Source organism: Corythoichthys intestinalis, chromosome 7 (assembly GCF_030265065.1).
Source record: "Corythoichthys intestinalis isolate RoL2023-P3 chromosome 7, ASM3026506v1, whole genome shotgun sequence".
NCBI lineage: Eukaryota > Metazoa > Chordata > Actinopteri > Syngnathiformes > Syngnathidae > Corythoichthys > Corythoichthys intestinalis.
This window is the reverse complement of record NC_080401.1, coordinates 13,558,405-13,571,814: the sequence shown is the minus strand read 5'-3', so window position 1 is coordinate 13,571,814 and position 13,410 is coordinate 13,558,405. Positions and strand designations below refer to the sequence as shown.

The window sequence follows — 13,410 nt, the reverse complement described above, 5'->3', positions numbered from 1 at the left end:
CACATGCCACGTGCCATTTAGGTGATGGAATTAGATTACAGTATCAATGGCAACACATGCAACCAACCATATCTGAACTTCATTCAAGGGGTCGGAATTCCAAGACGTCCACCTGAGTGAGCACATTTGGGCATATGGACAAGCGCTTTCACTGACCATAATTCAAGTGTCAGGTTTCTCCTTGTGGGTCCAATGCAATAACAATGAGGTAGAGGAGGAAGGTGATCATGTAACTTGTGGCAGGGGAAACTTGTTCAACACCCAACCACTTTCACTTTCAGGTCCACAGAGGCATATTCGTTGCTCCTCGGCTTTGCTCAGGGAGATAAGCCCTGTGACACTGCTGCACTCGTTATTCTGACGCCACTGTGCAAGACAGACATACATAAATGGCCACTACTTGTGTTAAGAATGTGCTGACCATGATGAAAGTTGAATGGTGCTCAAGTGCTTCTAGGACCCCCCAACATGCTTTATGCGCACCCCTGGGTATGCACACTATTGTGTTAATGATTGGTCGCTCTCTGCTGACTCAGCAAACTTACTTCCGGTCTCTGTTCCTTCCTTTCTGCACTCTCTCTTCCCTCTTTGGCTGTAATTCCATGTGATCAACAAACATCCTCTCTCAAGCTGTAGTTTAAAAGTAAAATTCCATTCACACCAGAGTAGTTAGTCAGCTATTGAAGGTTGAATGTGATTGGTGAATTCTGAACATGATCACATCAAGCAGTTTTACTTTCCTTATCGAAATGATTCACATTCTTTACAACTTAGGTTTAATTCATGGAGGAAAATGTGTTGAAATGATTTATTTTGGTCTAATTTCCACAAAATCGTTAAGTAAACAATGGTGACTTTTTATATGCATTGTATATGGACAACAAATACTTTTACATTTTCACATGTGAACAGTCATGCTCTCACATGACTCCTGATGGGCTTTTCAACAAAAAACACAATGAATCTTGTGTGCACATGGATAGAACTGTGTCTTATCAGCTTAGATAAGAAATAGAAATAACTAAAGCATGAAGAGGTCGCATAAGAGTATAGAAAACTACCTGTATGCAATTCGAACTCTGTGACACCAGACGGAAGGGGGCTTAGCAGATTATTGTATTTACTTTGTTTACTGTCTAGAACAACAAACAGCAAGCCATCCATAAAAACGCAAAGCTTAAGGGCTGTCCAAGTTTGGGCCTGAGAGACTTGTGCTTACAGTAATACTGAATCATTTATAGATTTACTTCTATTAATATTTGATCATGTACTAGAAGCCATGAGAAGGAAAATTTGTCTGCAGGATAATAATGGTACCCCACTTGCCCCATGTCATAGTGATACAATTTAGTGAGGTTAGCTGTCTAACTCTGCCACATTGATGATACATGTGGTCTACATATAACTAAAAGGTGCTTTCATGCCAATAGTTTGCCTACACTAATCCTAGCGAGTTGGTTCAATCTGCTTCTGTTTCTTTACACATTGCATATGAAAGGCAAAGTGAACCAATAAATGCTTGACAGCAAACAACGTGACACTGCTCTCTTGTCTTATTGGAAAGCAGAAGGTGCAAGATTGTAAACAGGAAGAAGGTGTGGCATTTGAAGATATGTGTGTAAATCGGCCCTTAAGAACACATGATGCCAATTGCCTTTTGTTGATATCATTATTGATTATCAGTACAATTCGCATGGATACAGTACTGTAGTGTATACCAGCAAATATGACCAGTGCTAGGAAGTTTAGATTAAATAAATACTTTGCCACTTTTACTATCTGTATATGGACTGTAGTGTACCTAAGTATAGATTTTTTCTGAATACTTACTTTAAGTCTCAAGTTTTAAATAGCTGTTTGTTACTTTACATCTTTTTTCAACCTTGATGTTAATTGATTATAACCTGTACTTTACCGTAGTATTTTCCACTTTGTTTTTTTAAATTTTTTTTTTTATTGCTTACCTCTGTTTCTAATCTAATCAACCAGTTGAAGTATGGCCATGCCAAAACATCTTGGTTCGTCTGTCAAAGTAGCAACATGACACTTGGCCATCTTTATGGAATTTTATGAAAACTCAGTAATGGTGACTTTACAAAAATACCTCTAAAATTCTCTTCATCAATTAAATTGGCAAAAAAATATTAAGTTTATGACCTTCTCCATTGCCCACATTGCCCTTTCAATTAAAAATGAACATCCATGGGTTTGTAGTCATGAAGACCTTTAAACGGTTAATTGATTGACTGTAAATTTCCCCCACTGTCAATCATGGAAATTCAGTCCGATAGCTACCCCTTCGAGAAACACTAGAGTGCTATCATTGTACTCCTACTCTTTGAGATCCCATTACTGTTGTCTTTGCAAGATGACAACTGCACATTTAATATTGCAGTGAATTCATTACCTGTTTTGTCCACTGACATCCACACTTTTAACTCCAATTAAGTGTGTTTGCACAGAGACTGCATGCAATGTTATTAATTCTTGCCAAAAGACAGTTCATCTACATCCTTCCAAATAATCAGTTCATTGAAATTGTTTACTGACATGGCAAAAACCACGTATTTAATCATTACTGACACGTTAATAAAAGCACTGTGAATTAATAAGCGTTCAATGCAACAAGAAGCCTGTTTGTCCAGCCAAGCTTCAATTAAGTGCGGTTGGAGTCATCTGGCAATCCACCGCAGATTTCAGTACTTGTGCTGCCTTAGCCTAGCATGCACAAGCTAGCATAGAGCCAATTCTGCATATTAGACATGCACTACATAATGAAAAGAACAATGACTGAGTCTGTCTGACATTGTTGTCCGTCCTTGATGGAGACAGAAAATGTAAAACAGGCCTGGCTTAATACATAAAGCCCTGAGGAAGAGTACAGCATCATTCCTACAGCATCCAACACATGTGCACACTCCATTCCCCACTCGTATGGATGGCAGAATAATAAACCAGAGGCCACAATGAGAAGAGCCTCTCTGCTAGGTAAAAGCAGCAGGATGGAGGCACTCAGGATGGAATGGGTGAAGGAAAGAGAAGCAGTCTTAGAGCCTTTTTGTCTAAGTGCATATTGTTAAGCCCCTAATTAATGAAAAGGGCTTCTATTCTATTGCAACGCTAGTCTGAACCGTATCCAAATATACAGCAAAACTTCACAGTTTAAAAGTAGTCAGTACCAAATCTTGGTCACAAAGTCATTGTGAAATTAAGGGTGTTCTTAATTCTAATGCAACCTTATTACTTCCTTGGAAGTCGCGTTCAGGCTTTTACAGGGTTTTCTGTGAAAGTGGATCTATTTATTTACAAGATTCTTTATCCAATAGGATTGAAACTTCTATCTATAATATGCCCTGGGATCTGTTGCAAATGTAATATTTTGAATAAATTTGAAACTTGCAATTTAGTGTAGTGTTGGCCACAGCAGCTAATAAACTAATCAGATTTCAAATTTGCCTACAAGTGACAACTTCGGCATCCTTTCATCATCTGACTGGTCGGTCAGTGCGAACCTTGTTGACTAGCAAACCTAGCACATAGCCTTTTGCACAGATCATTTAGTGATCTTTATATCTAGTTTCTAACGACGAGAATGATGGTTTAGGGGGCAGATTAAGTAAGATAAGATTAGTCTCAAATAAAAAAAGTACTAAAACCCACTCTAACCCGAACCCCCAAGCCCCTCAATGGATTAAACTTGCTCAACTTCCTATAGCTAACATCATGTCCTTGCGTTTGGTTGGACAGGAAACAAGATTATATCAACAAGGCCTCTGCTGGGTACAGCCATATATGTCGTGTGTGTTTAAGATGTTAAAAGCTAACTGTGTTGCAGTTAATTGCACATAAAAACACTTTTTTAGGTATCTGAATTTAAAACAGTACCACACCATTAGTTATACCACAAGTGTTGAGTGCAGTGTGCGTTCGAAATGACAGAACATGTATTGCTCCCCTAATGCTGACATCTCAAACCAAAATCTACAAAAAAAAAAAAGGTTTTAATTTCTGAGTGACATGTACCTCAATCACACTGTCAAGGCGATGTTATTAGATATCGTCCTCAGTTTCAAGACAATAAATTTGACAGCTCAAATGTAAACATTCTTCACTTGCATCTACGTAATTATTTCTATACATCATTCAGTGATTCCGTTTATTTAGATTTTTGATGGTTAACTCCAATAAGAAACACAATTAGGATTAAGACTTTGAAATTACCGCCCTCTGTAAGCAATGCTGTCCATTTTATTTGAGCATATAAAAAGGCATTTACAATTTCTTTCTTGATCTTACAACTGCTGGTGTCTTCATTTGTAGTTTGTTTTTATAGTGTCCAATGATGCTAATCTGCAGATAAAGTCAAGCAACTGTGAAAATGTCTCACCTGTTGATAGAGCTGTGACAAAGCTACAATGAAAACTTGCCATCTAGGAGAAGAACCATCTCAGTTTAACTCAAAACCGTGAAATCTTACTGCTCAACACGAAGATTCACATATAAAAGTTTTTTACCTTTGTATAATGAACTGTATATAACTGTTTATTTTAGATGTTTAACTATTATTTTATTGAGATTCCGTAATGAGAGAAATATTTGTGAGCTTTTACTTCTTTGTAGTTTTGATGTACCTCAGAAAATTTTAACATCATTTTGGGCCAATCAGAAGAAAGATATTTGGAGCAATGAAAAGCTGCTGAAAAGTGTGTACATTTCTTTGCACTCAAGATTTGGTGAGGCCTATTTTTGCATGAATTGCTGCATCAATGCACCGTGGCAACCTGAGGAGCTCTGTAGGTGTATTATAAGCGCAAGTTCCTTTAATAGCTGCTTCCAGGTCTTTTTCACTCTCCTCTTGAAAACAGCCCAAAGATTTCCAATGTGGTTCAGGTCAGGGAGTTTGCTAGCCAATCAAGCACTTGTTAAAATCACCTTCTGAGATCTTTCAGACTGTGGGGAAAGGCCATGTCCTGATGGAAAATAAAATCAGCAACTCCATTTTGCTTTTTAACAGAGGAAAGCATGTTGTGTTCTAGAATTTCCTGTGAGATGGCTACATTAAATGCTGACTATAAAATAAACAAACACCAGCAGAAGAAATCATCACTGCCTGTAGAAGCCTCACTCTGGACTTCAAGCAACATGGATGCTGCACCTATGTAGTCATTCTCATACACTGGGATCTCGATTTGATGCTCAATTCACTCTGTGAGTTTTGACAATCCTCTCAACAGTAGGGGTGGGGACCGCTTGGTACCTCATGATACGATACGCGATAAAAAGCTCACGATAACGATATCATGATATGGCGATTATAGATACATTGGTCAGGAAATCATTCTAGGATATTCTACAAAAAAACTAATACACAGAAAAACAAGCTATCTTCATCCTTCTGTTGTAAATTGATCACTAGTAGACGTCCGATCCATTTGAACTGGGATGGTGGCAGCGAATGAACGCCTCCCACTTCAAATGGACTACTCCCACTTCATTGGCCGTCAGTGGCAGCCAATGCAGGCAATGAGGTAATTTTGGGCCATTTCAAGTCATTAGCTGTTGATTTTCAGTCACTTCCTGTTGATTTTGGGGCAATTCAGGGTCACTTCCTCTTGAGTTTGGGTTACAGAACAGGAACTTTCCATCCACTCATTCACAAAGAGCTTTCTGAGCAAATACCAGAGAGTCAGTTTAAATAATCAGGGAATCTTTGCAAGTGTTTTTATTTAATTACTGTAGGTGATTTGGGTGTGACACCATTGTTTAGGGCTCTGAATTTTAGGTTTTTGTGTAATCAAGACCAACATGAGAATTACAAGAATTGAAGAGTTCATGTATTTCAAACTATATTATCTTAAATGATTCAGTATAATCAGGGGTGCACATATTTTTTTTAGGGCTGTCAAAATTATAGCGTTAACGCGCGGTAATTTAATTTTTTTAATTAATCACGTTAAAATATTTGACGCAATTAACGCACATGACAGTATTCTGCCTTTTGGTAAGTTTTACAGCAAGGTTTTTTGTGCTGTCTAACAGCGAACTCTTGTGGTCGCTTTGCGACATGGTTTATTGCTTTCTTGCCAGTTCATTATGGCTGCACGACGTCTCGGGCTGACGCCTACGTTGTAATGTTGTGCTTATATGATCCTTGGACAAGATTTGTCCGTAAGTATGGTTGTTGTAAAGAATGTACATATTATGTTAGTATGCGAAATGTTATATTTTTTGTATGAGACGCTTTTTGTTTATGTTTAGTGAACCTGTATAGCGTGCTAAGCTAACGTTATTGCTAATGCAATGCTTGTGTACTTTTTTTTTGTAGTTTTACGACGAGGACAATGGTTTGAGGCCATTTAATTAATAAATCAGATGAAAAAGGAAGAAGTCTGATCATTAAGGCGTCGTTCACTAGCTGTCTAGCTTTGGAAAAAGTAGACGCTTCGGAGTGAGGACAGCATAGACAGATTTAAATGACAGTAGAGTGAAATGCCCACTACAGTCCTTATGTACCGTATGTTGAATGTATATATCCATCTTGTGTCTTATCTTTCCATTTCAACAATTTATTTTACAGAATATATATATAATTTACAGAAAAATATGGCATATTTTATAGATCGTTTGAATTGCGATTAATTGCGATTAATTACGATTAATTAATTTTTAAGCTGTAATTAACTCGATTAAAAAATTTAATCGTTTGACAGCCCTAATTTTTTTGCCTAGGTTCTCAGAGGAGGACCTGGAGATGTGACTTGGTACTCATTGAGCTTGAGAGCCAACACGCCTGATGCAATAAAATTATGACAAGCTTTACTTAGAGCCAATTACCTTTAATTAATTATATTAACAATTAATGCTTGATTATCAACTGGCACAACAAAATTGCCATTACTTTGAAGTGAAATGTAAAGAAATAAACATAAAAGCACTAATTCAAAATAAAGGGCATTATGCAGCTCCCACATTAACTCCAAGCCTTTGTAAAAGTGGGATGTCCTCCTCATAAGAGCCCATTGAACATGCATGTTTAGCTTTGTGAAATGCGAGCAAAAACACGTTTGTCAGTGCATGGCGCTGTTCTTAACTTTATTCCGCCACTTGTCCATAGGGCGAGTGGGGTCCTGTCCGACATCAATAGTTTGCTTAATTGCCACATGCTCTGTTTTTTTCGTGCTTTTTAAAGTTTGGATGGCTGAAATTGACCCTACATAAAATGCGCTGCTCTTATCAGCGACATTGGGATTCTCACGGCAAATTTTGGACCACATTTCCGCGCAAGCATCATTTGCTTCTAGCCATGGTACCTCCTGCAGCCACTTTTCAGCAAAAGTCCTTTTTTTCGGTTGCTCAGGTGATGTCTCTGCCGTCTGTCTGTCTTTGACGGGGGTGGGGGAACACGGAAATAATTACTCAGTGGGGCCTGCCTCTTTGACATTTTGAGAACTGATTTTCTCGTGTCTGCCACAAATACAGTGGTCAGCCATCGGTACGCAAAAGCGTATGGAAGCCGTTGAGGGCCAGCGCGTTTGTCTACGTCCGGTACGCATGCGTGCATGCGGACCACTTATGTGCACCCCTGAGTATAATGTAATTGTTATTTAATTGTAATAAGCATTTCAAGATATTCTCATTATATTAGATGCACCTGCATCTAAATGTTATGTTTATGTTGTTTTTCTGCAATTTTGTTTATAATTCTTTCACTTTCTGTGTCATCACATTTATGATCATTAATAAATCTTCGACTTTTAAAGCATGAAAACTCACTTCACTTCGGGTTTTTAATCTGAGGCTTTGAGGGGGGGGGCATCGATTCTAGTGTGATCCAGCACGAGCAGGACACAGCCAAAATATGTAAAATCCTGAGCCTTATCACCTTTAATGCAAACTTTGACATACCAACATCTGTAAATAACTTTTATTACTCTATACTATAATACTCTTTAATTCATTTGTTTTAGCATGTTTAATCAATTTAATGCTGAAGAATTTTAAAGAGACCCATTTTTTTCTATGCAGTTTTTCTCTACAAAGCCCTCTGGGAAGCCCTCGTGGAAAATAGTTTGGACAGGACATTAATAAGGCCAAACTGATTGGGTGAATGGGGGGTCAGGGCTACTTTTCTCACAAATATCAACCTAATTAATTGATAGGCTAAATGATCAATGCAAAATAAGTCTGTATTGACTTATGCTAACTTTCATATGTATTGGTTCAGGTGATAAACCGTTCTATTCAAACCTTTGTTTTTAAAAACTACTAAAGAAACATTTTGAAAACGTAAATGTCTGGATTTTATTAGCAAATTTAAATTTCAATATTTGAACATAACTTAAGTTACATTAACATACACAATAAATACAATTTTTTTAATAATCTGTTAACTATCCAGGAATGCAAAAAAATAAACATTTGTCTTAACACCACTCAACATTCTCTGTCTGAATAAATTAATTAAATATAACTGAAAAAAACCTCTTAGTCAGAGAATGACGAAAATAAATAAAAATGGAGCCTTCCTTCAGATAAAACACTACTGCTTTAGTCTACAAGCACAGCCAAACTCAACAGAAAATGAAAGCTCCTTTGGGCTGCTTTCAGGCCACATAAATAAAACATAAATGACGATTGGGGAGAAGTGAGTAAACCTCGGTTCACTACATTTCTCACAGTTTAAGGAGAAAACACATACAGGAGGGCACCTCTCTAATTAGCTTCCTACTCGAGTTTTTCAGGTTAGCACATTCACACAATTTAATGTTAAGCTAACTCTGATGCAGGTCAGATTTTCAGTAGCAAAATTTGTGGTGTGTTCCCCACCTCCACAATATTGACGTTTTTTTACATTACTTACAGTGGCTGCTGGAGCTTCTAGCTGAAAAAAACTTCTAATATCCCTCCTCTTTGAAGGGGACAGAGGAGGCGGCATGTTATCAACATGTTGTATAAGTAATCAACCAATCAAACATGCGTTTGAGGGGAAAAATGGACTGGCACATTTAGCAAGTGAAAAGGGGTAAATTTAAGTCTGAACATAGTGAAAATAATTCACTTAATAATGGTAGGGTCAATTCTATCCTTACGGCATATGGGAAGACAATATGTAGACAGCAATATGTCTATAAATTCCCACTAACATAAAGAATACAAGATACCAGCTTAAGAATTATTTCACAAATGATTTCACATATACTGTATATTCATGAGAAGATTTTATGAATATACAAGTATAAACTAAGTATAACATCACCTACACAATTGCACCGTCTATAATGCTTTTTTCCCCCCACCTTATCAAGTGAACCCAGAACTGTGTTCGTTGTGTTAAATATGCATTGACAAGGCTTGGTTTTGAGGTGTACACTTCCTATTAACATCATCTTGTGACTGTGGGAGACACATTTCTCTCACAGTTGTTGTGTAAGGTACAGTAAAACTCCATCCTTTTTTGCATTTCTGAAAGACGGGGACTAGGTCTCCCTGCTGCTTACACCTGCTGTGTCTGTTGTGCCTTTTGGGAATAATTAATACCCAAATTAAGGATGTCACGGAATGGGTGTGAAGTGGGGAGGGGATCGTGCGTCTGTGTGTGTCTCACCTACCTTGAACAGACATTCTGTCAATCCCCGCCTGATCTGCGTCCACAAAAAGGCGCAAAAAAAGAACAGGGCGATCTCGGTCCAGGTAATGTACGCGTGATCCAGAAGAGTCCGTGTGGTGAGCTCCAGACCGCAATCGCTACAGTCTCTCCACGATTTCAGCATGACGCTGGAGGCTCGGCTGATGAGCTCCAAGTATCCCGGCATGGGCTCCACATCCCCCGTCTGAGCGCCCATCGTAGCGCGGCGCTTCGGGGTAGAAAAAAACACGCCAGCCAAAAAAATAAAAAAGCAATGGGGAAAAGGGGAGAGAATACTCCAAATGTTGGATACTGAGATCCCTTGAGTCCAGGCCGTGTGGCTAATCCGCTAACAAGCTTGCTAGCTGATTTAAAATAAAATTTAAAAAAATAAAATAAAAATAAAAAAAACCTTGATGTGACACCCCGCTGTCTGTGTAGGGTGGCCTTATTCTTTGTTGTCCATATTCTCACGGAATGGGCCCGCTCATTCCTCACCCGAGATGATTTCTTATCGGCTCTCAGCAGACACACCGGCGACAATCATAGCAAAAACGTGACCATGTTAAAGTCAATTATCGGGAGCCACGGGCGACAGCGTTCAGGTTTCCTCTCACCACCACCATCATCGTTGTCATCATCGTACCGCTGCGCACGCGGGCTGCTCACCGGCACAAGCGTGGCGTTTCGCTGGTTAGCTGTCAAGCTAACTTCCAATCATTCCTGAAGAAAATGACTGGCATTGGCAGAGGCTCCGAGCCCGCTAAATCGTTAGAAGAAAAGCTCCCGGACGCGGACTAAAGTACAAATAGGGTCCATAAAGCGCGGAGTTGTGTCCGCCAGATAGCACGCGACTATTGTGACGTTACGCCGCAGCTACGTCACGGCTCATCCCTTGACCGTTACTCGGTGTATATGATGAATCAAACGGAAGTTTAAAAGACAAACAACGGCACGCGCGGGACAAACCAACACGGGTGAGGGAGCAAACCCCGTCTTAACAGTCGACAGCCGAGCTGAAACCTGAAGTGTTTCCACGTCTGAAGTCCGACAACCACGTTTATGCAAAAAAAAGGAGGGAATAAATTCGAAGGGGGAGGCAGAGGCTCGTGACGTAAACGGGAACCGCTATCTACAAGCGGAGTCGTCTATTTGAAACACAGTGAACCATAAGTAAACTATAAGCGGGTCGCACCACCACCATCCGAAACATAAGACGAAAAAAAAAGTAAAAATAATACTCACGTTTTTAGCTTTTATTAGAACTACAAAGGAATGTTACCGCCCACAAATGACCAAAATAAGAAATGTGTCAAGTTGCCATATAAGGTGCACAGCACGCCAAAAATGATGCTTTTAGGCAAGTCTGTCTTGGTGGTGAATGTGGCAAATATGTGGATCCCTCGTTTCTCGCATTTAATGGGGACCAGAACGCGCTGTGATAAGTGAAAAACCGCAACGTTTTTTTGTGTGTGTGTTCAATGTAATTATTCATATTTAGCATTGAAAAGATATATATGGCGGAAAACAGTAAGGTGACTTGAAGTTCCGCTGAGACCCCCAATTTGGCCAAATTTCAAAATTGTCCTTTATGCATGTGTGATACATCATTGGAAAGCTTAAAATCTCAATTTTCTGAGGGAAGAAAAGTTTTGAACAGGAGGGCATATTAAAAAAAAAAAAACATTTAAATTAGGGCTGTCAAAATTATCGCGTTAACGCGCGTTAATTAATTTTTTTAATTAATCACGTTAAAATATTTGACGCAATTAACGCACTAGGCCCGCTCAGACAGATTTAAATGTCAGTACAGTGAAAGGCCAACTTGTTAATTGTTTTATGGAGTTTTTCCGCCCTCTGCTGGCGCTTGGGTTTGACTTGCATATGTTATCTGGCGTAATGTCGCCCTCTGCTGGCGATTCAGTGCAGCTGATTATTTGGGTTTCGGCGCGCTTTTCTGACGTTATATGTCGACGCGAACTCACACTAATAGACAGTGCTATTCAGACCAGCTAACGTCCGCATCCAGTATTCAGTGGCAGTTCTCATAGCCCCATCACACTGTTTGTGTCTAATACATGCATCGCTTGTGAGTTATATTCCTCCTTTGTTTATATTCATGAGCATTAGATAGTTATTGATGATGTGTATTTGAATTTGTTCACATATATGGTGAAATGCAGTTACATTGTTAGATGCTTGTGAGCTAATTGGCTAGTGCTACTGCTCAAATGGACACGTGTGTGTACATTTTGTTATTTTGTGATTTATACAGGTTATTGACACATTGCCTTGTTATTTTCAGTTTTACAAAAATACAAGAAACGTGCTCCTGTCAAAAAGAGATGACTTCAGTAAAGCCCATGCAACTTCTGATTTCTTTTTGGAACTTATGTTCGCTATCTGTCAATTTGTGTACTCACACACATTGAGGACAGAATAGGGCTACTAGTTTATTTTTTGATTGAAAATTTTACAAATTTTATTAAAACGAAAACATTAAGAGGCGTTTTAATATAACATTTCTATAACTTGTACTAATATTCATCTTTTAAGAACTACAAGTCTTTCTATCCATGGATCACTTTAACAGAATGTTAATAATCTTAATGCCATCTTGTTGATTTATTGTTATAATTAACAAATACAGTCCTTATGTACCGTATGTTGAATGTATATATCCATCTTGTCTATCTTTCCATTCCAACAATAATTTACAGAAAAATATGGCATATTTTATAGATGGTTTGAATTGCGATTAATTGCAATTAATTACGATTAATTAGTTTTTAAGCTGTAATTAACTCGATTAAAAATTTTAATCGTTTGACAGCCCTAATTTAAATAGTAAAACCCTAAATGGAGGTGAGAGTACGCGAGACCATAATTAAAGACACCATTAATTAACGAGATGTTGGTTCGTACTTACATCTTTTCAATCCAAAAACTCCATGTAGCATGGATCACCGAGTGTCAAGACACAGCTGTGAATGGCCACAGCCAGATTTTGGGGGGATTTTATGGTTGAAACATGGTAATATAACAAGGGTCGCCATGCAGAAATCGCAGACATCAAGGAGTGGTCGAGATTTTCATTTTCATATATTTACCCTTTTAAACATTTTTTTTTTCAGTTTTTCTTTGTTTGGATCAATTATTTATCATCTAAAATATTGGGGAAAATGAGACAGTAATGAAAAAAATACAATTAAGTGATAGTTATGAGGTAGATATCCGTGACTTATTTACAGACGCTAATTTTTTTCATTGTAATGTAATTTGTTTAAAAGTTTAAAATATGCGAGTGAATTATTTAACCCTATAATGCCTGACCCCAGAAATAATCAACAGAAACTTCAAGAATTTTTAAATTTGAAAGCTATATGTAGTCTTTAAACATTAAAAAAAAATTTCAATAATTAAAATAATAATATAGAAATGTGTATTCTAGTTAAATATATGATATATCAAGCATTACATACAGTTCTTGTGGTAAAACAAAAATAACTAAATCGAGATCGAACGCAATAAGATTTTTAAGTTGTTGTTTTTTTTTCACTGCAATGAGGTCCAATTTGATACATTTATCAAATTAGGGTTAAAGTTTTTTTTTTTAACTAAATATTACACACCAATTAATGATTCTAAGCTAAAAGTGACATTTCGAACATTAAATACGATTACTTACCCTCTTTTTATGGCTAGGTTGAAACAAAAGCGGTTGCACGACGTCTGTAAACGGGGGTTTCCAGGGTAAAACGGAAAAATTTTAAATTGTTTGGGGA

At 37.9% G+C, this 13,410-nt stretch overlaps 1 protein-coding gene across 1 annotated transcript in view; it reads right to left on the bottom strand.

The window, feature by feature from the left end:
- The window catches only part of cers1 (ceramide synthase 1), a 61,053-nt gene extending 50,244 nt beyond the window's left edge, over positions 1–10,809 (bottom strand). The window contains exon 1 of the mRNA XM_057840587.1: positions 9,609–10,809. Within this exon, the coding sequence (XP_057696570.1) occupies positions 9,609–9,842 (234 nt within the window). The 5' untranslated portion in view covers positions 9,843–10,809. The remainder of the gene's footprint in view (positions 1–9,608) is intronic.
- Positions 10,810–13,410: the final 2,601 nt, after the last annotated feature.